Source organism: Salmo salar, chromosome ssa15 (genome assembly GCF_905237065.1).
Source record: "Salmo salar chromosome ssa15, Ssal_v3.1, whole genome shotgun sequence".
Classification (NCBI taxonomy): Eukaryota; Metazoa; Chordata; class Actinopteri; order Salmoniformes; family Salmonidae; genus Salmo; species Salmo salar.
Genome location: NC_059456.1, coordinates 42,467,557 through 42,491,676, shown reverse-complemented (window position 1 = coordinate 42,491,676; position 24,120 = coordinate 42,467,557). Strand labels below are relative to the sequence as shown.

Below are 24,120 nucleotides of genomic sequence, written 5' to 3'. Positions count from 1 at the left end.
TCCTATTTCACAACAAAGCCTCCTTCACTCATGCTGCCAAACATACCCTCGTAAAACTGACTATCCTGCTGATCCTTGACTTCGGCGATGTCATTTACAAAATAGCCTCCAACACTCTACTCAACAAACTGTATGTAGTCTATCACATTGCCATCCATTTTGTCACCAAGCCCCATATACTACCCACCACTGCGACCTGTATGCTCTTGTTGGCTGGCCCTCGCTTCATATTCATCGCCAAACCCACTGGCTCCAGGTCATCTATAAGTCTTTGCTAGGTAAAGCTCCGCCTTATCTCAGTGGTCACCATAGCAACTGGTCACCATAGCAACACCCACCCGTAGCATGTGCTCCAGCAGGTATATTTCACTGGTCATCCCCAAAGTCAACACTTACTTTGGCCTTTCCTTCCAGTTCGCTGCTGCCAATGACTCGAACGAATTGCAAAAATCACTGAAGCTGGAGACTTATATCCCCCTCTCTAACTTCAAGCATTAGCTGTCAGAGCAGTTATCGATCACTGTACCTGCACACAGCCAATCTGTAAATAGCACACCCAACTACCTCATCCCCATATTGTTATTTATCTTCTTGCTCTTTGCACCCCAGTATCTCTACTTGCACATCATCATCTGCACATCTAACACTATAGTGTTAATGCTAAATTGTAATTATTTTGCCTCTATGGCCTATTTATTGCCTTACCTTCCTACTCTTCTACATTTGCACACACTATACTGTAACAGCTGTCTTCAGAAATGGACCAAGGCGCAGCGGGAATGTGAATACTCATACTTTTAATAAACTCAAGTAAGGCATCCACAGGAAAAACAATAAACCAGACAGCAACAGTTTTGCAGGCTATACAAACGCAGTGCAAAAACAACTACCCACAACCCCAAAGAAAAACACACACTCCTATATAGGACTCCCAATCAAAGGCAACTCAACACACCTGCCTTCAATTGAGAGTCCCAATCACCAACACAACCATTCACACACACAAAACCCCTGCCACATCCTGACCAAAATGAACACCATTACGCCCTCTGCTGGTCAGGACGTGACATGTACATAAAATGTTTTCTATTGTGTTATTGACTGTACGTTTGTTTATATGTGTAACTCTATGTTGATGTTTTTGTCATACTGCTTTGATTTATTTTGGCCAGGTCCCAGTTGTAAATGAGAACTTGGTCTCAAATGGCCTACCTGGTTAAATAAAAGTGAAAAAAAGAAGGCATCTCTTATCTCTGCCTCTCTGTCAGACAGGAGCCATGGGACACTGCAATCACTGATGTTACAGCTGACACTAACATCTTCCCCAACAGAAGTGATGAATGGGTTTCTTCCTACTTCTCCTCCTCACATAACATATTTACTGGCTGTCCTGAAACCAATTAGTCAGATAGATGCTATTGAGAGAAACCACACTGTCTTTCTGGTGTTCAAAGTAGTAGGGACCTTTGTCCCAACTGGGGATAAACCCAACAACCAACGAAGCACTAAACAACTTCCATTGCTATTCACACAGCCCTAACACTTCTGGACAATAGGAACTCCTATGTGAGAATGCTGTTCATTGGCTAAAGTTCAGCATTTAACGCTATTGTTCCTTCTAAGCTCGACACCAAGCTCAGGGCCCTGGGATCTGGACACCACCCTCTGCAACTGGATCCTGGACTTCCTGAAGACTAGACCACAGGCTGTGATGATTGGCAACAATACCTCCTTCACTCTGACTCTTAACAAAGGGGCCCCCCAGGGGTTTGTCCTCAGTCCTCTGCTGTACTCCCTGTTCACCTACGACTGCGTGGCTTTGCACGACACCAACTCCATCATCAGGTTTGCTGACGACACCACGGTTGTAGGCCTGATAACCACCAAGGAAAAGTCAGCCTATAAGGGAGGAGGAATGTGAACTGGCATTGTGGTGCCAGTACAACCACCTCTTCCTCAACGTCAGCAAAACAAAGGAGTTGACTGTTGACTTCAGGAAGCAGAGGGAGGAACATGTCCCGATACATATCAACGGGACTGCAGTAGATAGAGTCAGTAGTTTTTAGTTCCTCGCCGTCACCGAGGACTTGACATGGACCAGCACCACCACTCTTGTCAAGAGGGTGCAACAGCGCCTCTACTTCCTAATGCGGATAAAGAAAATTAGGCATGCTACCCTGGGTCCTCTCCAAATACTACTGCTGCACCATCGAAAGCATCCTAACTAGTTGCATCATGGCCTGGTACAGGAATTACTCCATCGATCTGCGACCGCAAGGCCCTCCAGCAGGTGGTGAAGATGGTCCAGTACATCACTGGGACTGTGCTCCCATCCATCCAGGACATCTACTCAAAACGGTGCCTGAGGAAGTTCTGCAGCATCATCAAGGGCCCCACACACCCCAGTCACAAGCTGTTCACTCCCTTACCATCGGGCAGACGTATTGGAGCATGAGGTCTGACACCAACAGGCTCAGAGACAGTTTCAATCTACAAGCCATCATATTGCTGAACACTTGAACTGGACTGACTCTCTGCACCTTAGCACACATACACTCACGCACACTCCCATACAGACATACAATCATCCCCACAGACACACACACATTGCATTGTCGAGAAGGAACCTGCAAGTAAGCATTTCGTTGGACGGTGTGTACCATATGTATCCTGTACATACGACTAATAAAACTTGAAACTCATTCTGTTAAAGCAGTTTATGGGAAGTTGACCTGAGGATTTCCGTGCCACAGAGAGCCAACTTTTGTTTCATCTGTGCGTCTATATGCCTCATTCAGATGACTGAGTGCTTTTATAGCAGGTTTAAACGTGTCTATCTGGGGCACAGAGGAGAGAGGGAGACAGCCCCAGAAACACCTCCCATAGAAAACACATATCCTACTGCAACATAACATGCTGAGCAGATTGACGCTCCAACTTCTGCAGATTGGTTCTCATTTCACTTCTAGCTGCGGTGGCGAGGAGGGTGTTTTGTCTGCCGGCCCTTTTAAAATCACAACAAGTACATGTACTGTAAGTCAGGTTCCTTGCTGTCTAAATCATCATAAGACGTGCCCTAGACTTTATCAGCGGCAATGAAACAGACAGTGGAAAGAAAAAACACATTATTTGGTATTTTGAACATATGGTTGGGCAAAACTGTTTTTTCAGTGACATTATCAGGAAAATATTCTCTGTGTCCTGGTGTGCACTACTACATTGTGCCAAGGCCCTTCAGCGTGAGTGGTTTATGGGTAGGCCTCATTTAACACTAACAGTGCAGTGACATCAGTCAGGCCTTAACCAGCTGAGACAGAGGGCTGGAGGAGAGACTCACACAGCAGCTATGGGTCACCTCTCCCTGGGACCATGACTTGGAGGAGTGGGTCATCTGCAAAATGAAACATGAGGACATCCTGCTCCACACTCATACCAACACACGCTGACACAGGTAAGAGCTGCATGTTGTGAAATAGCTGCAAAACCTGGACCCGTACAAATCAGCTGGGCTAGACAATCTGGACCCTCTCTTTCTAAAATTATCCGCTGCCATTGTTGCAACCCCTATTACCAGTCTGTTCAACCTCTCTTTCGTATCGTCCGAGATCCCTAAAGATTGGAAAGCTGCTGCGGTCATCCCCCTCTTCAAAGGGGGTGACACTCTAGACTCAAACTGTTATAGACCTATATCCATCCTGCCCTGCCTTTCTAAAGTCTTTGAAAGCCAAGTTAATAAACAGATCACTGACCATTTCGAATCCCACCGTACCTTCTCCGCTGCGCAATCCGGTTTCCGAGCTGGTCATGGGTGCACCTCAGCCAAACTCAAGGTACTAAACGATATCATAACCGGCATCGATAAAAGACAGTACTGTGCAGCAGTCTTCATCGACCTGGCCAAGGCTTTCGACTGTCAATCACCGTATTCCTATCGGCAGACTCAATAGCCTTGGTTTCTCAAATGACTGCCTCGCCTGGTTCACCAACTACTTCTCAGACAGAGTTCAGTGTGTCAAATCGGAGGGCCTGTTGTCCGGACCTCTGGCAGTCTCTATGGGGGTACCACAGGGTTCAATTGTCGGGCCGACTCTTTTCAATGTATATATCAATGATGTTGCTCTTGCTGCTGGTGATTCTCTGATCCCTCTCTATGCAGACAACACCATTCTGTATACATCTGGCCCTTCTTTGGACACTTAACTAACCTCCAAACGAGCTTCAATGCCATACAACGCTCCTTCCGTGGCCTCCAACTGCTCTTAAATGCTAGTAAAACCAAATGCATGCTTTTCAACCGTTCGCTGCCCGCACCCGCCCGCCCGACTAGCATCACTACTCTGGACGGTTCTGACCTAGAAGACATGGACAACTACAAATACCTAGGTGTCTGGCTAGACTGTTAACTCTCCTTCCAGACTCATATCAAACACCTCCAATCCAAAATCAAATCGGCTTTCTATTTCGCAACAAAGCCTCCTTCACTCACACCGCCAAACTTACCCTAGTAAAACTGACTAGCCTACCGATCCTCGACTTCTGCGATGTCATCTACAAAATAGCTTCCAATACTCTACTCAGCAAATTGGATGTAGTCTATCACAGTGCCATCCGTTTTGTTACCAAAGCGCCTTATACCACCCACCACTGCGACCTGTATGCTCTAGTCGCCAGACCCACTGGCTCCAGGTCATCTATAAGTCTATGCTAGGTAAAGCTCCGCCTTATCACAGCTCACTGGTCACGATAACAACACCCACACGTAGCACGCGCTCCAGCAGGTATATCTCACTGGTCATCCCCAAAGCCAACACCTTCTTTGGCCGCCTTTCCTTCCAGTTCTCTGCTGCCAGTGACTGGAAAGAATTGCAAAAATCGCTGAAGCTGGAGACTTACATTTCCCTCACTAACTTTAAACATCAGCTATCTGAGCAGCTAACCGATCGCTGCAGCTGTACATATTCCATTTGTAAATAGCCCACCCAATCTACCTACCTCATCGCCATATTGTTTTATTTACTTTGCTGCTCTTTTGCACACCAGTATCACTACTTACACACCATCATCTGCTCATCTATCACTCCAGTGTTAATCTGCTAAATTGTAATTACTTTGATACTATGGCCTATTTATTGCCTTGCCATTTGCACACACACTTTCTTTCTTCTATTGTGTTATTGACTGTACGGTTGTTTATTCCATGTTTAACTCTGTGTTGTTTCTGTCGCACTGCTTTGCTTCATCTTGGCCAGGTCGCAGTTGTAAATGAAAACATGTTCTCAACTAGTTTACCTGGTGAAATATTTGTATTTTTTTAATGCTGTATTACATGTACATGCTGACACACACACACACACACACACACACACACACACACACACACACACACACACACACACACACACACACCCTGGATCAGCCTCTGTCCTTTCCTCTTCAGGCTCCTTGCCTTACAGCTATGATGAAATCACTCTATTGGAACGAGAGAGTATCAACTGGGGAGGAAGGGAGATTAGCAATGTTTGGGGCTCACCACCTGTGGTTTGTGTAAAAATAACCCAGTCACGGAGCTTAGCTCCAAACTGTGTCTTAATGAATAAACAAGACTGGGGTGGCAGCAGGAAAATGCATCCTCTCCCTCCCTCCTTTCCTCCCTCTCTCCCTCCCTCCTTGGCTCCATTCCTCCCACACATAAGACAGCCAGCCCACTCTGGTGGAATCACCACACACAGACCTCCTTTATGACTCACACGGCTGGGGAAGTCTTATGTCAATGGAACCACACGGTTGTACTTTATAGCTCTCTAAGGAGGAATAGCATACGTGTAGACCTACAGTACACTCTGTCTGCAATATTTCTGTCTGGTACCAGTGAGGCACATGACGGATGTATGATCATTTCCTGGTGGTTTTTTACTCTCACGTCACTTACACCACATGACCCAGTGCTAATTTAATGGAATGAGGAGAAAACCTGTAGAAGTGGCCAAGAGTTTAATGAGGGAACATGGGAGACGAGGGAGGGAGGAGCCTCCAGCACACTATGCTCCCTACTCCGTTTCTGCTTCCCTATTCCCCCTCACAAAATTATGTATTACCTGCTATCTCATCCACCATGGATTGAGATAAACCACACCATATATTAGCAACATTATTAAGTGGTGATGACAAGCAGAATTACAAAAGGCAGCCTATAAGATATCTACAGGTCTCAATATATTTCCTAAGACGACTATGACAAGCCCTTAACTGTAAGAATCTAACCTTGAGCAGCCAAGGAAACTGGACATGGGGATAATATGAACTGTATCTGACAGAGGGGAGAAAGAGAAGAAAAGTGGACGGCGATGAACGATCCACTGTTCCCTCTGAACCCTCTGACCTCTATAGCACTAGGAGGCCAAGCCAGGACAGTCAAAAGGGCACTTAAGGCAGGAGGGTTGGCCACCCCGCTTGTGACTGCTTTAAAACTAACGTTGGCATTCCATATGTGATTTCTATGTTTGTGTGCATGTGAAGTGACTTGGTACACTGGAGATTTAATGAGATAATATGAGAGCCTGAAGACTCATAAGTGAGGAATGTCATTTAGTCCAAAGAGCCCACCTGTGATTCAAGATGGGTGAGTACACTGGGAGACATAACAAATTCTTTATGCCAGAGATTCAAGGTACTGTAGTAGAGCATACCTGAGGATTGTCTTCCATGACGCCCCGTATCTTCTCCACCACGTCGATGCGGCGGTGGCGGTGCAGGGCGTTGATGAGCTTGGCCAAGTTAGCGTCCCCGTCGCGGATGGTCCAGTGTTGCAGGGCAGCGTATGCCCGGTCGTGGTCCGACTGGTAGCCATTGGAGAAGGCTGCCACCTCGCGCTCTGTGGCATTGGCCAGGGACTGGTACATGTCGATCCACTGGCTGCCAATCTGAGCTGCCACCAACTTCAGGATGTCCACACCTGGGTAAAGAGAGAAGACGACAGGTTATTGTTATGCAATGTGTGGAATGGACTGGAGCCATGGATGGACAATGGAAGTCCCTCTTGACTATTAGGTCACTGACTAATTCACATGGATCCTTTGTTGATCATGAGACATCATATGATAATTTACCCATTTTGCCTTTGCAACCCATTTTATTTATTTACAGTAATTATGCCCATTAACTACTTAGAAGTCACATTAAAAGAGCATGCATTTAGATTACTTGATTTCTCCTTAAATGTAAGGTCAGAACAGTTCAACGCAACACCCAACTAAACGACTTATATTGCTAATAAGATACAACAACAAAATAATTGGGTCATCTTCAACCACACTAGGCCCTTGTTCCTTTCTTATAAAATGAAATAAAACATTTTTATCTAACATTTGAGTTGTAGAGAGTGAGTGTGTATGTGAGTGTGCACATGCGTGTGTGCTTGCACTTGTGTTCACATGCGAGTGTGTTACATAAGGGGTTATGAACTCTCAGTTACCATGAGCCTGAGGTCTCAGAAGGTAAACAGAACTGTTTTAGCTGGTTAGCGCTCATGAGGAATGCACCATCATGAGCTAGTGGAATCCAGGAATCCACTCTCTGAAAGTGATCTGTCACAGAGCGTTACCTCAGCAGATGCATCTGAAGTTCACCACTACCCTCCACCTCTTCACAACCCAGAACAAATCAAATGGTATTGGTCACATACACATGGTTAGCAGATGTTAATGCGAGTGTAGCGAAATGCTTGTGCTTCTAGTTCTGACAGTGCAGCAATATCTAACAATTCCACAACTACCTAATACACACAAATCTATGTAAGGAATGGAATAAGAATATATACATATCAATATACGGATGAGCAACGAGAGTGGCATAGGCAAGATGCAATAGATGGTATAAAATACAGTGTATACAGTACATATGAGATGAGTAATGCAAGATATGTAGATCTGGACACCCTGTCCAGACAGACTAAGTGTGACTCCGTCCTAAGACATAGGCAGCTCATAAAGCTGAATTGGTCTCAATCAGATGGAGGAAGTGTTATTTTCAGTATGTGAAGACAACCTCCTGCTGGGTTCAATGACCCTTGAGGAATCGCCTGCCTGTCCTCCTGTCCAGCCTTTTGTGCTTTAAATTGAAGAACCCTTTTTGGTTCCAGGTATAACCTTTTTGGGTTACATGTAGAACCCTTTCCACAGAGCATACTACATGGAACCCAAAAGGGTTCTACCTGGAACCAAAAAGGGTTCTCCTATGGGGACAGCTGAAGAACCCTTTTTTTTATACGAGTGTAGGCGTGTGTGAGAGTGGCTGGTGCTGACACAAAGGCCTCTCTCTGCTGTTCATGGCAGCTAGATGACATACAATGCATTTTTACTGATGATTGTGTTATGCAGGCTATGTGACAGGTTTGAGAAAATGCTGACTCGCTGGTTTGCATGTAAAAATAGTACTAAGCGGCCTCAACTTGTTTAGTGTGAAACGATGTGAGCTGAAAAAGAGAACATGGGGTTCTCCTCCTCACCACAGCCTTGCTGAAGCTGATGGATCTTATCTGAAAGATATCATACACCGCACCCTGCCCAGCTGTCCCACTTCTGAGGGACGCAGCCGAACATGTTGACTTGCATACACAATAATAGAAATATGTCTGGGGGAAAAATTGTCACTACAGGAAATTCACCAGGCGTGAATACTCTAATTTATATTCAGACTGCCAGGCAGACATATAACATCACTAGGTGTTATAACTTCACTCAGTCAAAACAGAACATGATCGCTTCAAAACAGGTGTAGAAAAAATCCATGTCTGTGCCATGCCCTGCAGGCATAACCATATTCAATTGAAAGACAAGTCTGCGCATCATAATTCAACTTGAATGAATTGAAATCAAAAACAAAAGTTTAATTAAAAGTGTCACACCCTGATCTGTTTCACCCGTCATTGTGATTGTCTCCACCCCCCTCCAGGTGTCACCCATCTTCACCATTATCCCCTGTGTATTTATACCTGTGTTCTCTGTTTGTTTGTTGCCAGTTTGTTTTGTTTGTTCAAACCTACCACCATTTTCTCCCTTGCTCCGGTCTTTGCTATAGTTCTTGTTTCCTAGTTTTGACCATTCCTGCCTGCCCTGACCCTGCCTGCCTTCCTGTACCTTTGCCCTACCTATCTGGATTACTGACCTCTGCCTGACCTGACCCTGAGCCTGCCTGCCATCCTGTACCTTTGCCCCACCTTTCTGGATTCTGACCTCTGCCTGCTCTTGACCTGTCCTTTTGCCTCCCCCTGTTTGAGTAATAAACGGTGTTACTTCGACACTGTCTGCGCCTGGGTCTTACCTTAAACCTGATACACAGGGGGATTTCCAATGTATTAACTGAATATAACATTTATTCAAATTCATTATTGAATTGAGGTGAAATTGAATTGGTCTAAACTTCGCTCCACCTACAAAAGGCAACATTATGCAGAAATAACTATAAAGTGTAAAGAAACATAATACATTTTTCAATTTTGATAAGGATCACAGTGATCTCTGATTAATGTCTACTATCAAAGCCCAAATATGCAAAGTGCATAATACGAGGTCGGTTTGGAGCAGTTGTAGCTGGGAGATTGACTGTAAGCCAGCGGTGGTTGGCTTATGATCTGGAAGAGGCCAAGGCTCCACTACAGTTGTCCTGCCCGGAGGGTCAGAGTCATGCCACGAAATAACTTTGTGTTGAACGATGAGACCGACAGACCTTATATACAGTTGAAGTCGGAGGTTTACATACACTTAGGTTGGAGTCATTAAAACTCATTTTTCAACCACTCCACAAAACTTCATGTTAAGAAACTATAGTTTTGGCAAGTCGTTTAGGACATCTACTTTGTGCATGACACAAGTCATTTTTCCAACAATTGCTTACAGACAGATTATTTCACTTATAATTCACTGTATCACAATTCCAGTGGGTCAGAAGTTTACATACACTTGGTTGACTGTGCCTTTAAACAGCTTTGAAAATTCCCAAAAATTGTGTCATGGCTTTAGAAGCTTCTGATAGGCTAATTGACATCATTTGAGTCAATTGGAGGTGTACCTGTGGATGTACTTCAAGGCCTACCTTCAAACTCAGTGCCTCTTTGCTTGACATCATGGGAAAATCAAAAGAAATCAGCCGAGACCTCAGAAAAAGAATTGTAGACCTCCACAAGTCTGGTTCATCCTTGGGAGCAATTTCCAAATGCCGAAGGTACCACGTTCATCTGTACAAACAATAGTATGCAAGCATAAACACCATGGGACCAAGCAGCCGTCATACCGCTCAGGAAGGTGACGCGTTCTGTCTCCTAGAGATTAACGTACTTTGGTGCGAAAAGTGCAAATCAATCCCAGAATAACAGCAAAAGACCTTGTGAAGATGCTGGAGGAAACAGGTACAAAAGTGTCTATATCCACAGTAAAACGAGTCCTATATCGACATAACCTGAAAGGCTGCTCAGCAAGGAAAAAGCCACTGCTCCAAAACCGCCATAAAAAAAGCCAGACTACGGTTTGCAACTGCACATGGGGACAAAGATCGTACTTTTTGGAGAAATGTCCTCTGGTCTGATGAAACAAAAATAGAACTGTTTGGCCATAATGATCATCATTATGTTTGGAGGAAAAAGGGGGAGGCTTGCAAGCCGTAGAACACCATCCCAACCGTGAAGCACGGGGGTGGCAGCATGATGTTGTGGGGGTGCTTTGCTGCAGGAGGGACTGGTGCACTTCACAAAATAGATGGCTTCATGAGGGAGGAAAATTATGTGGATATATTGAAGCAACATCTCAGGACATCAGTCAGGAAGTTAAAACTTGGTCGCAAATGGGTCTTCCAAATGGACAATGACCCCAAGCATACTTCCAAAGTGGTGGCAGAATGGCTTAAGGACAACAAAGTCAAGTACTGGAGTGGCCATCTGTAACGGCCGTCGTAGTAATGAAACCAAGGTGCAGCAGAGGATGTGTGTTCATCTTGAAATTTAATTGAAAAAGAGAACACTACAAAAATAAACAAAAGACGACAGCAAAACAGTCCTGTCAGGATTAACTCTACACAGAAAAGACTAGACAGAAACAATCACCCACAAAAACCCAAAGGAAAAACAGGCTACTTATGTGTGACTCCCAATCAGCAACAACAAACTACAGCTGTGCCTGATTGGAAGCCACACGGCCAAAATCAACGAAACAAACCAACCTAGAAAAAAGAACATAGAACGCCCACCCAATGTAACACCCTGGCCTAACCAAAATAAAGAACAAAAACCCCTCTCTATGGCCAGGGCGTTACACCATCACAAAGCCCTGACCTCAATCCCATTGAAAATATGTGGGCAGAACTGAAAAAGTGTGTGCGAGCAAGGAGGCCTACAAACCTGACTCAGTTACACCAGCTCTGTCAGGAGGAATGGGCCAAAATTCACCCAACTTATTGTGGGAAGCTTGTGGAAGGCTACCCGAAATGTTTGACCCAAGTTAAACAATTTAAAGGCAATGCTAACAAATACTAATTGAGTGAATGTAAACTTCTGACCCACTGGGAATGTGATGAAAGTAATAAAAGCTGAAATCATTGTCTCTTCTATTATTCTAACATGTCACATTCTTAAAATAAAGTGTGGATCCTAACTGACCTAAGACAGCGTATTTTTACTATGATTAAATGTCAGGAATTGTGAAAAACTGAGTTTAAATGTATTTGGCTAAGGTGTATGTAAACTTCCAACTTCAACTGTATCTAGAAGCCTCATGTGAGTCACTTTCAGTTCCTACCAAGCCTGCCTACTGTCATCTGCTTTTGGGGAAACATTTTTTTTTTTAAGTGACAGAGCTTGGTTAGGGAGAAATTCCCTCTCTGTTTTCGTGGGATATAATAGATGACCTACATAAATCTAATCCTGATGATTCAGTATGTTAGTGAATGTGTTCAGCAGTGCTATGTCAGCTTCCAGGCATATGAACGCAGCGATGGCAGATTGTTTATATTCAAACTACAGAATGCCTGACCTAAAATGGCTGCTAATAAGTAAATAGAAGGGCAGGGTTGATTTATTTTAAACGCTTAAAAGTAATAAAGACTCCAAATGTAATCTGTTAGTTAGATGTAAAACAGTTTGAGTTCTCACAGTGATGATGGTACATAGATATGAAGCAACAATATAACTTTGCCTGCAGGGCAGAGAAAGTTAGCTAGTGCATGTCAGATGCGTAAGGTAAAGGCGTAGGCATTCTTCCCAGCCGAAATGGGCGAGTTTGTGGATATATTATGATGACATTTTGCTACATATTTGTTTGTTTTGGACTTCGGTAAGTTTTTTTTTTCAGCTGTTCGGGCACACAAACTGTTTCTTGAGGCAAGCCGAAGTCGGAAGACGAAGTCTATGCCCCTTTGTCGGTGATTGGTCAACAGTGGGGATTCTTCAATAAAGTCTTTGTTGTCATTCAACGAGAGATGACTCATTTTCATGCACATTTATTCATTGGGAAATAATGCACCAAACATCTTAGTTAGATGTAAAATTGAATGACACATTTCTTGAGTTATCAAAATCTGACTATTTTAGAAAAACAGTACTATAGCTAATTTTTCAAGCAAAGGTTTTTTGAAGGGAGTATGCGACCACACTCGTTCAGTTCGGCGCCAGCCAAACTGAAGCACGCTGACGCCTTTATTCAACGGGTTACTCAGTGAGTCACACAATACCAGTGGTGTGTATTCATGGACGCCAAGGGAAGCCAAGCTTCCCCAAAATAACAATAATAACATAAAATAATTTATCTTTCGTCTCTATGGGTTTCATAATATTCCTTCAATTCACAAGAGGCTGAATGTATCTCACAGGAGAAAGCAACCGAGCGAGTGAAACACCACCCCTGTCTCTCTACGTGTAAGCCATCTATCTGGTCCAAATGAGTATGACATTGTTGCCGCCTGTGTCGTGGAAATACTTCTTAAAAATATATCTTAGACACCGGAGCTTGTGAATTCAATATAGACTATATTACAAAGTAACAAGCCGAGCCTGTCCATGGAGCAACTGCCGGTCGGAGAATCAGAGATCTCTTTATATACAGGTTCAGTCTGACATAACATACATAGTCACTCATCTTCATGTATATGAGCCACATCTTTTGGTATTCTGACACTATTGTTCCCTATTCTTACTTCTAGTCTGTCTACGTCCATCTTTCCTTGGTTTCTCCTCCCCTTCTTGGCACATACTCCAGGGAATAGATTATATTGGTGGCGTAACCACAGCAATGATACAAAAAATTATACAGACATACAAATATTGCAGGTGCATGTCTAGGACACCCACAGGACTATGCAATGGCCTCCGTCAATCTCACACTCACACTCACACTGACCCAGACACACACACACACACACACACACACACACACACACACACACACACACACACACACACACACACACACACACACACACACACACACACACACACACACACAATGGCCTCCCCCCAAGCCCACATTGATTGTGCTCACCACTCTGAGACGCACAACACATGCACCAGAAAATCCCCCATACCTGTAACATTGAATGCAAGTGAAGCCAGCGAGCATTTGGCCTCCCTTGACAAAAAAACGATTGTCCATTTTTTTTAATCAGCTTTGAGCTAAACTGAGTGAGCTCAACTGTGAATGGTCCTGAAAACAACAAAAAAATGGGAAGCCAGCTTGGATTTGGCGTCTCTCGTATCAAATCACTTTGAGATCATTAACAGAAATCGGCCCATTCCTAAATTAGCCATGGATGGAGATAGGGATTTGGACTTGTGGTTTTACTTAATTCTCCATACTGGCCAATGATTATAATGGCAATTTTGATCCAACAACATTGTTGTGCCCGTGGCCTGAGAGGATGGAAGTTCAATATTTACAGTAGCTAGATGTAGAAGGCTAATGTTAACTAGCTAACGTTGCCCATGAATGGAAGATAGGCTAGCGAGCAAGCATTTTAGCCAGGTAGCCTAGGACAACAAAAAATAAAAGCGTGTACTATATGACAGTGTGATGGACTGTTTCATCAACATGAAAGAGAGGAGGATGGTATTGGCGTTTCTCTACAAGTAGGGTGAGTCAGCATGTTTTTCTACTTGCACGAGCACACACACACACACACACACACACACACACACACACACACACACACACACACACACACACACACACACACACACACACACACACACACACACACACACACACACACACACACACACACACACACACACACACACAACCAGAGATCAGAACCATGGATAGCCAACTCATATTTAGCTGGTGTTGATTGGACTAAATAGTTTTTGGTATCTTTTAGTTGTCACTTTATTAGACTAAGCAGAGGTGATTTGATGATGTTGAAATGTTGAAATGGTGCTGGAAAAGTGGAGGCATCTCCTGTTTTCTTTGCGACTTGCGGTAAATCTCTGTGGTTCTAAATCAATAGTTGTTTAGCAGTCTGAAAATGTCGGAAACATTAACTTGCTTAACCATGTTGATGGTCATGTAACTGTTTGTTACAGGCAACATGCGTTGTGGACAGAGGTTGCTATCCAGTTTTGTGATTGAATTTATTCTGAATTTACACTGTCTTCTTATTGTCTTGGCCTGTCACGGTCGCAAGGCATATCAATTAACAGCAAACAACGCAATTATTACAACACATACAGTGTAGGTTGCAATATGGCATGCCTTCCCCACTGATTTTACCCAAGCATCGCTACTGCACAATACAAACATATTGTCACATAGTCTCCATCCATTTCAAGTAGAGGACCTGACGATTATCCAGTACCACGGACTATTATGGGAAGTGTTGGTGATGTAATATTTCCAGTAGAAAACTCCATTGAGACAGCAAACCAGCCACAGCAGGTCTGAGCTGAGTGGGCTGCATGACAACAAGGCCACAAACAGCCCACAATGGCAGCCATGCAGTTTTTCTCCTCCAGTCCAGTTTGCTCTGAGCCTCTCTGGGGATTGTCGCTGGTGACAAAGTAAGCTTGCCATTGTAATGGAAGAGACAAAGTGGTCACATAAGACCAGCTTGCTGCTTAGTCACTTTTATTGTTTCAATCTCTTGATTGCCTAGTGCTGTGGTGTCTTGCTCAGTTTTGATCATTTTGTAGAAAATGTTGCTGTCATTCAAATAACACTAAACACAAAATGAATGTAAGGTATCATATTCAAATCAATATGCATAAAAAAAAGTAATATGAAAGCCTGTCCAAATCCAGGAAGGAAATGACTTTGTCAGATCACAGAGTACACAATGATAGGGAAATCTGTAAAATGTCCCTATAGAATTGCCCTGATTTCCGAGGCACGTGAAAGCAACAGAGCCCACACAGCAGGCCCAACCGACCCAGTCCTAGCCACAGCCCAGGTCCTATCCCTGCTGCCTGTCCATGTGACCCACCCTGGAGCTGAGCAGCACGGCCACCTGGCTACTTCCCCGCCTGTTTGGCGTTCGTAAACAGCAGGCCCACAGGGGGGATTCTTTTCACCCTGCTTGCCCTTCACGCCACTTTCTGGACTCGTATGAAATAATGATATATATATATATATATATATATATATATATATATATATATATATATATTTTTCCCATTCCACTGTTTAGTGTGCCTTTTTAACTACTCCAGTAAATAGACATTAAAGCCTTCAGGGTTGCCAATTACACACCTTGGAAGAATTAAGAAACTGTTTTGTTTTGTGCTCGAGAGAGTAAATAGCTGTGTAATCACACACACACACACACACACACACACACACACACACACACACACACACACACACACACACACACACACACACACACAAACACACGCGGTCTGAATGTAAAACTCGGCATCTACTTGATAAACATTCTGTAATCCTTTTTAAAGAACATGCCCTAAATTCTCTTGTTTTTTTGAAGTTTTAAATACAATTAAATTCTCTTTTTTGGAACTGAATGTAGATAAACAACGCAGTAAAAGTGAAGATTATTTGTGTATCTGATCTGGACATGTATTTAAAAATATTACTACTCTACTATTTATAACAGTAAAGAAAAGTAAGGGAAACATTTTTAAATGCTGAAACTACTAACATAGCAGCCTGAATCCATGTGAATGCAAAAGCAGTTTATCATTGAGGACTTTCCTTGAGGAGTCAATTGTTAAAGAAAAAAGAACAGTCAGATTGCTAACTGAAATACTTTCAAAGGGTATTTTCATGAATAACAAAAAAGGGAAGTTTAATGTAGTAAGACTGAATGTGAAGATTAGACTATTGGTCATGTTTCAGTTGTATTTTTCTATCTTCGCAATGTCTACATCCCTACTATACATTCCTAGAACATTCTCACGGGGTGTGAGCAGACCGGTACAATGTGCTAAGATCTTCACTTCACACGGTGGGAGCACTGACCAGCGACACTTTCAGTGACACATAACTTTAAAAGCCGCGGCCCACCCAGCGTTCCCCAGCCCTCACTCCACCCGGGGGGGGGGCATGTGTCTGTGCAATGATAAAGTTGAGCTTCTCTCCAACCACAGAGAACTGGAATAATCTGGTTTGAACTGAACTGCACTGGGTTAGAGCTCTCCCTCTCTCTCGCTTACAAGCGGATAGATATCTGAGGCTGACATCAGGATGCGGCTGGCGGTATCTTCCTCCTGCCTGCCTGCTGCGGTACTGGGGTTTCACTACTGTAACTTAGCAGCCCCATGTGGCCTCCTCGGCTCCCATGGCTACAGACAACCAGACACATCAGAGAGACAGTTAGAGAGAGAGAGAGAGAGAGAGAGAGAGAGGAGAAAGAGACAGACACAGAGAGAGAGAGAGAGAGAGAGAGAGAGAGAGATACAGAGAGTGAGAGAGATATGCAGACAGAGAGATACAGAGAGATACAGACAGAGCGAGAGAGATATGCAGACAGAGAGACAGATACAGACACAGAGAGATACAGATACAGATAGATACAGACAGAGCGAGAGAGACAGAGATACACACAGAGAGAGAGAGAGAGAGAGAGAGAGAGAGAGAGAGGGAGAGAGAGAGAGAGAGAGAGAGGGAGATACAGACAGAGTGAGAATGAAAAGAGGAAGAGAAGGAGGAGGACTGAGGGGTGGGGGGGTGTAAATATAGAGGGAGTAAGGCAGGATGGGAGGGGGTAAAGAGAGAAGTAGAGAAAGAAAGCGAGACAACAGAGGAAGGGAGAGGTAGAAAAAGATAAAGATAAAGGGAGATGCGTGTGGGGAGGTGGCAGTTACAGTCTGTTGCAGGCCATGCCCTTGCTTGTGTAACAGCTATACTGTTCTGCTATGTGTCATGTTTTCTTGGGCAGAATGGATTGGATTTAGATTTCCCCACTGGTGCTATAACAGATTAACAGATGGTCGGTCTTCTTGGCTGAAAGTCTCGCCAATATATCTTTGTACCAAAAATGTATCTGTTAGAATGTTTTCTGTTATCTGTCTTTATAAAGTATGCGGCTATATATAAAAAAGACTTATTAACAAAATTGCATTTCTTTCTATAAACCTTGAGGTAAAATAAAGCGTCCACTCACCCTGTCCATTGGAGTAGTAGATCCACTTCTCCTTGGTCTGTGTCGGGGGGCAGGTCTTCTTCTGGATAGCTTTCTCAATGATGCTGCTGGGGTCCTGAACTGGTCCCTTCTTCAGCACTCTGGAGCTCCTCTTCACGCTGCACACCACAATCACCACCAGCACCAGCAGCAGCAGCAGCACGATCATCCAGGGCAAGTGCTCGTTGATGTCAAAGTGTGTATGAGTGCTGGGCCTGGGGGAGCCCCTCCGCGTGGGCCTGTACCCTGATCTTTGCACACCCTGACCTACCCCTACCTCCGATCCGTCCTCCACGCCGTCCATGGCCCGCTTGTTGGCTGCCGGGTGGGTGCGGCGGTGCTCACTGGGCACAGAGTGCTTGAGGTGTGGTGGAGTCTGTGTGGGGTCCTGGGCTCCGGCCGTAGCGGCCAGGTTCAGCACCTCTCCATCATCTTCGGGGCTGGCCTCGTAGGAGCCTGCTGGGGTGGAGTCCTGGCTGTTGCTGGAGCTGCGTAGAGTCCCCGTGGTACTCAGTAAGAGCTCTAAGACCTCAGAACCTGCTGTCGTCAGGCTGGAGGTATCTAACCCACAGAGACACACAACCACAAATAGAAAGGGAAAGAGAGAAAGGGAGAGGAGAAAGAGAGAGATAAAGGGGAGGGAGATTCGGAGAAAGATAATAAAATGTAGTCAAAATTGTAAAACTTTAATCCCACAGGCAATCTGCTGGACAGCCGAGGAAGGGAAGGGCCCCGCCCTGGCCAGATCCCAGCAGTGCTCTCCAATCTAATCTGACACAAGAAGAGCACTAGATTACTGTATAAATGCGGTGGCTGTAGAAGGAGCACTCTACTAAAGATTGAGTGAATTCCATTACAGCTCCAGTCTCAGCAGGGGATGAATGGGAAATTGATTTTGAGTTGAAAAGAGGTCAACAAAATATGTCTGAACACATTCATGTCACTGTTAGTCAATTGAGATTGAACTAGATTGACCCTGATAAATTACTATTGCAGGTACAAACGTTGAAGCAACACTGCCTCTATAGGCTAGTGTTAAAACAAAAACAACCAATAAATAGGGGAGTTGTGTTAACCGCCACTGGACCAGAATCAATATAATGTAAAAATTCCCTTACCCTGAGCTGGAATACCCCTGTCTACCACTACAGTATTAAACAGATAGCATTTCATTATGGTATCCTATAGGGGGATGCTTTTGGGATTGGCACCTGGATCATTGGTTATCCCTGTGCACAGGTAATTCAGAAGCAAGCTGTGTTACCAGCATCACCATCTCAACTACACTGATTTCAGTTCCTCACTGCATGGGGACAGACTATCCTGTCTTTGCGAATTTTGTGCAACAGCCTCCTTCCCCTCCCCTGATACAGACACAGTTGAGACTGAGGCATGGCGATCTCTGTAATACGTGTGGAAGTGGAACACCCCCTTCAGCTATTCTCACTGAACGAGGGTGCAACTTAGGTGGGAGGCTATTTATCTACACACAAGACAAACAGCAGTGGCATTAATGGTCTGTTACTGTAGGTTGACATTGTGAAATACTACTGACTAAACTGTGGACTAAAGCACCAGCAGAAGAAAACATGTAAGAGAGACTTATACAGTCCTGTGGCTGGAAATACTGTAGCTGCTTCCTTAAGTTCCAGACGCCATATGTTTATTTTAACAGTCTCAAATGTCCATCAACTTGTAAACCACCAGCAACATCAACCATCAGCTAAATAGTTAGTCTCTGAGAACTACACTACTGTTCAAAGGTTTGGGGTCACATAGAAATGTCCTTGTTTTCCATGAAAACATACATGACACGAGTTGCAAAATGAATAGGAAATATAGTCAAGACGTTGACAAGGTTATAAATAATGATTTTTATTTGAAATAATAATTGAGTCCTTCAAACTTTGCTTTCGTCAAAGAATCCTCCATTTGCAGCAATTACAGCCTTGCAGACCTTTGGCATTCTAGTTGTCAATTTGTTGAGGTAATCTGAAGAGATTTCACCCCATGCTTCCTGAAGCACCTCCCACAACTTGGATTTGCTTGATGGGCACTTCTTACGTACCATACGGTCAAGCTGCTCCCACAACAGCTCAATAGGGTTGAGATTCAGTGACTGTGCTGGCCACTCCATTATAGACAGAATACCAGCTGACAGCTTCTTCCCTAAATAGTTATTGCATAGTTTGGAGCTGTGCTTTGGGTCATTGTCCTGTTGTAGGAGGAAATTGGCTCCAATTAAGCAGGGTATGGCATGGCGTTGCAAAATGGAGTGATAGAATTCATTCTTCACGGTACCTTTTACCCTGTACAAATCTCCCACTTTACTACCACCAAAGCACGCCCAGACCATCACATTGCCTCCACCATGCTTGACAGATCCTCCAGCATATTTTCATTTTTTCTCCATCTCACGATGTTCTTGTTTGTCATCTGAACACCTCAAACTTAGATTTGTCTGTCCATAACACTTTTTTCCAATTTTCCTCTGTCCAGTGTATGTTCTTTTGCCCATCTTAATCTTTTCTTTTTATTGGCCAGTCTGAGATATGGCTTTTTCTTTGCAACTCTGCCTAGAAGGCCAGCATCCTGGAGTCGCCTCTTCACTGCTGACGTTGAGACTGGTGTTTTGGGGGACAGAGAAGGCCAGTTTTATTGCTTCTTTAATCATTACAACAGTTTTCAGCTGTGCTAACATAACCGCAAAAGGCTTTTCTAATGATCAAATAGCCTTTTAAAATGATAAACTTGGATTTGCTAGCACAACGTGCCATTGGAACACAGGAGTGATGATTTCTGATAATAGGGCTCTGTACGCCTATGTAGATATTCCATTAAAGATCAGCTGTTTCTAGTTACAATAGTCATTTACAACATTAATTAACAATGTCTACACTGTATTTCTGATCAACTTGATGTTATTTTAATGGACCAAAAATTAGCTTTTCTTTCAAAAACAAGGACATTTCTAAGTGACCCCAAACTTTTGAACGGTAGTGTATGTTGCCATAGTAACATTTTCAATGAGTAACTACTTTTGGGAATGAGTGTCTTCTCTGACCCCTAAAAAACTGTTTATCATTTTTCACATGTGACTCACCACCTGGATTCGGTCTTACAGTATGTAGCAAAATCGGAAATTGTGTTTTTTACATTGGATAAAAGTAGAGACGCAGAGCTACAAAGGGACAATGGGAAAGTAATTCTGCATTGAAAGTTGATCAACTTGTAAACTCACTTTTGAGAAAATGGCCTTTGAATGTTTTGGTATCTAGTGAAGAGCTCTTCTTTGTCTACACCCATTCAGCATCGTTCACACCTTCTTAAGCTTTAGCCCCACCCATCTTGCTTCGCTCTCGGAGCCCACACTTGACGCTCTGGCCGATGATTTGTTTACCTCTGGATAACATGAAAACAGTCTAACCAGCTCTGCTGGCAACAATTTCATTACGCTTTTTTGCAGACTTTTACTGACACCGGCCATATTCAGCAGGTGTTGTACACACGTCACGTAAAGTTAGCTAACGAGCCAGCCAGCTAACGTTAGCTAGTTAAACAACAATGAACAGTTCCAACAATGCCACAGTGCTGGGAGCTAACCAACAAGGTTCAATGTTAGCTAGCTAACAATAGGCTCTAACTAGAAAAGCAAACGGCTCTGGAATACAAATAATAATGTCAGCTAGGGAGCCAGCCAGCTAACATTAGCTAGCTAGCTAACACTAATGTTAGCTAGCTAGCTAAGACATATATATTATAGACAGCCTAATATTTGGCTAGTAGAAAAAAAGAGTAACGTTTCAATTCAATGCTTATATGTGTTTCCGATGAGAAACCTTTGTGATCATTTTCAATATGACCTGTCAGGCTACATAACACTTCGCTGTTGGGAAGAAAAAACAACAGCCACTACAAAGGAACCTATCTCTCTGTTGAATGTATAGCCTTAATGGCTTCCCCTCGTCTTCCTAAGCGTGTGATGTGTCTCAGTAAAAGGGCAGCCGTTTACCCAGTTTATTCCACTTTCCCCTCTATAAGCAATTACAGAACAAATGTACAGACATGACCTTTGTGGACAAGAGTGAGAACAAGCAAGTGAGGAGTTTGGGATTGAATGGAAACAACAACATGTTTTCCACCAAAGCAGTGTTGGCTGTGACAAGATCAAACATGTCACTTTATCACTGTACAGTACCTGATGGCCAGGTCAATGTTTGATATGACGGACTACATAGGGAGAATAACAGCCATGTGGGGACATTTTGTTGAGGAATACAAGCCTATTCTACAGTCTGGGCTTCCCCTTGAGTTTCTACATGAGGATTACAACCCACTTGAGGCGATGTCTAGTGTGATACTCAAATGAAACACATAGCAAAATAGCCTGGGTGGGGGAGCAACAGTTATAAATGAGTTTAGGGAGTCGGGTCCACTGTCCCAGGGCACTGCCTTACCTTTGCGTACTGGGCCAGCTGAGGAAGAGGAGGGCTCCTGGATGAAGGCAGACTGTACAGGTCCCAGGAGGGTGGGGGAGGTGGGAGAAGCAGGTCCACAGATGTTGTCTGTCTCTCTGGTGCCTGCTGCCAGTAGGGGCAGACCCTGGGCCAGGCAGTCTGTGTGTGTACTGCACCTCAATACACTGGAAACCACGTCCGAGAAGCTCCCTCGCGCGCACAACTTACAGCTCACATCCTCCACCTCGCTGCCCCTTTTCTTCACCCCTGAGCCCACAGGGCACAGGGAGTAGGGAGTGCAGGTGTCCCCCTTGGCAAAGGTGTCCGGGGGGCAGGTGCAGACCCGGTCCAAGGTGGCTGTGCAGGGGAACTTCTCAATGAAGGAGGCGCGGCAGGGCCTCCTGCAGCGGTGGCATTGCTGAACCCCGTTCTCTCCGCGCGTGAATGTGCCCTCGCCACAGCGGCTGCACTCCCTCACGTTGGTCTGGTTGCAGTGCCTGGACACGAAGGTTCCTGCGGGGCACTTGTCACAGACCAGTTGACTGCCCGTGCTTTGGTCTGTGTGGTAGTAGTGGCGGGCAGACAGGGCCACTATCTCAGTGCCAGGGCTGGGTGTCAGAGGCTGGCTAGAGGCCTCACCAACCACACTGTACAGTAGCTGAGAACAGAAAGAAATGACAACAGAGACAGTGTTGAGCTTAGACAATGAACTGCCGAAAAGATGGCAACACATAGAGTCGCAGGTAGAGACCCAGGCCTCAGCTCAGTTACCAAATAAACGGATGTGTGAAAACAACCACAGTAATGGCAAAGTCACCCCTAGAAACCCCCAAACTCTCTGCAGTTAAAGGACAGTGAGTCAGAAACATTTGCAGTGAGTCAACATTATAGGACACCTTCTCAACCCTAATGCTAAGCCACCTACTGGCTTTCTCACTTACTGTAATATGACAGAAGCTAGGTCATGGGTCATGCTCTAACGATGCCACCACTATGGAGTACTACGAGTCAATATTCACGTAATAATAAGAAATTCTCCTATGACTACAATTTCATTGTCGATTTTTTGTTATACAGAAATAACAAAAAAATACAGAAAATCTGCTGTTGTGTTCAATGTACATGTAACCAGGTCAAAAATCAAACCCTACGGTTCGTAATTCTCCCATGTAGGGAAATACAGACCGCAAGAAGAGCCCTGTGGCTTTAGGCTATTTGGCGTGGGAGAGTGGGAAATGTGGGGACCTGGTGTCGAAGTAGGCTACACGTAGCTATGTATGTGGAAAACATTTTGTCACAGGTAAGACATTTAACTTGATTTAGTATAGTCCATTTGTAACTCCACTCACCACTTGTAGCTGTTTAGTCCGTTTGTTTGGGTTGTTGGTCTTGACTAGCTTAATGTTCCGGTCGGTAGCTAGCTAGCTAGCACTCACGTGACTGCTAGCACCATCATAAAAAGCGGCATGAGTGAGGGAAGCCCTACAATATTACGTTTTCTATGCAGTGAGAATGCTCTGGAGCAGGTAGTGTTGAAAAGTAATCTTTAAACATCTTGTACTTTTCTTAAATGTAATTTTGTTATCCACTAAAATAAGCTGACAACAAGAAAATAGGGTTTGAAAAATGTAAAGTTTTTACTGTGGGTTAACCTATGTAACCACAGGTTGTTTTCCCCAGAGGCAGGCAGGGACGCGATGTTCTATCTAATACCGACTGGGACTATGGATAAGTATATTATGTCTACAATCAATATAATTCCATTAGTACTAATAAAATGTTACGTTTTTCTGTTGTCATCAGTCTTTTGGTGTTGTTGCTACAACCTATAATAGATCCAAAAAACGAATTGAAATAACTTTCTAAAGAGACTAAATATATATCAGTCTATTTTTAAACAAGTCGAGCTCGACATGGTTGTATTTAGTTATTTTAATATTTACAGTGCATTCAGAAAGTATTCAGACACCTTGACTTGACTTTGTTACCTTACAGCATTATTCGAACATGGATTAAATTATGTTTTTTCCTCAACAATCTACACACAATA

At 44.0% G+C, this 24,120-nt stretch overlaps 1 protein-coding gene across 1 annotated transcript in view; it reads right to left on the bottom strand.

Annotated features, from left to right (window-relative positions):
* Positions 1–24,120, bottom strand: part of tnfrsf21 (tumor necrosis factor receptor superfamily, member 21) — a 38,053-nt gene that overhangs the window by 6,020 nt on the left and 7,913 nt on the right. The window contains exons 2-4 of the mRNA XM_014144600.2: positions 22,071–22,728; positions 17,596–18,174; positions 6,687–6,952 (exon numbers count right to left, since the gene is read on the bottom strand). Of these exons, the coding sequence (XP_014000075.1) occupies positions 6,687–6,952; positions 17,596–18,174; positions 22,071–22,728 (1,503 nt within the window). The remainder of the gene's footprint in view (positions 1–6,686; positions 6,953–17,595; positions 18,175–22,070; positions 22,729–24,120) is intronic.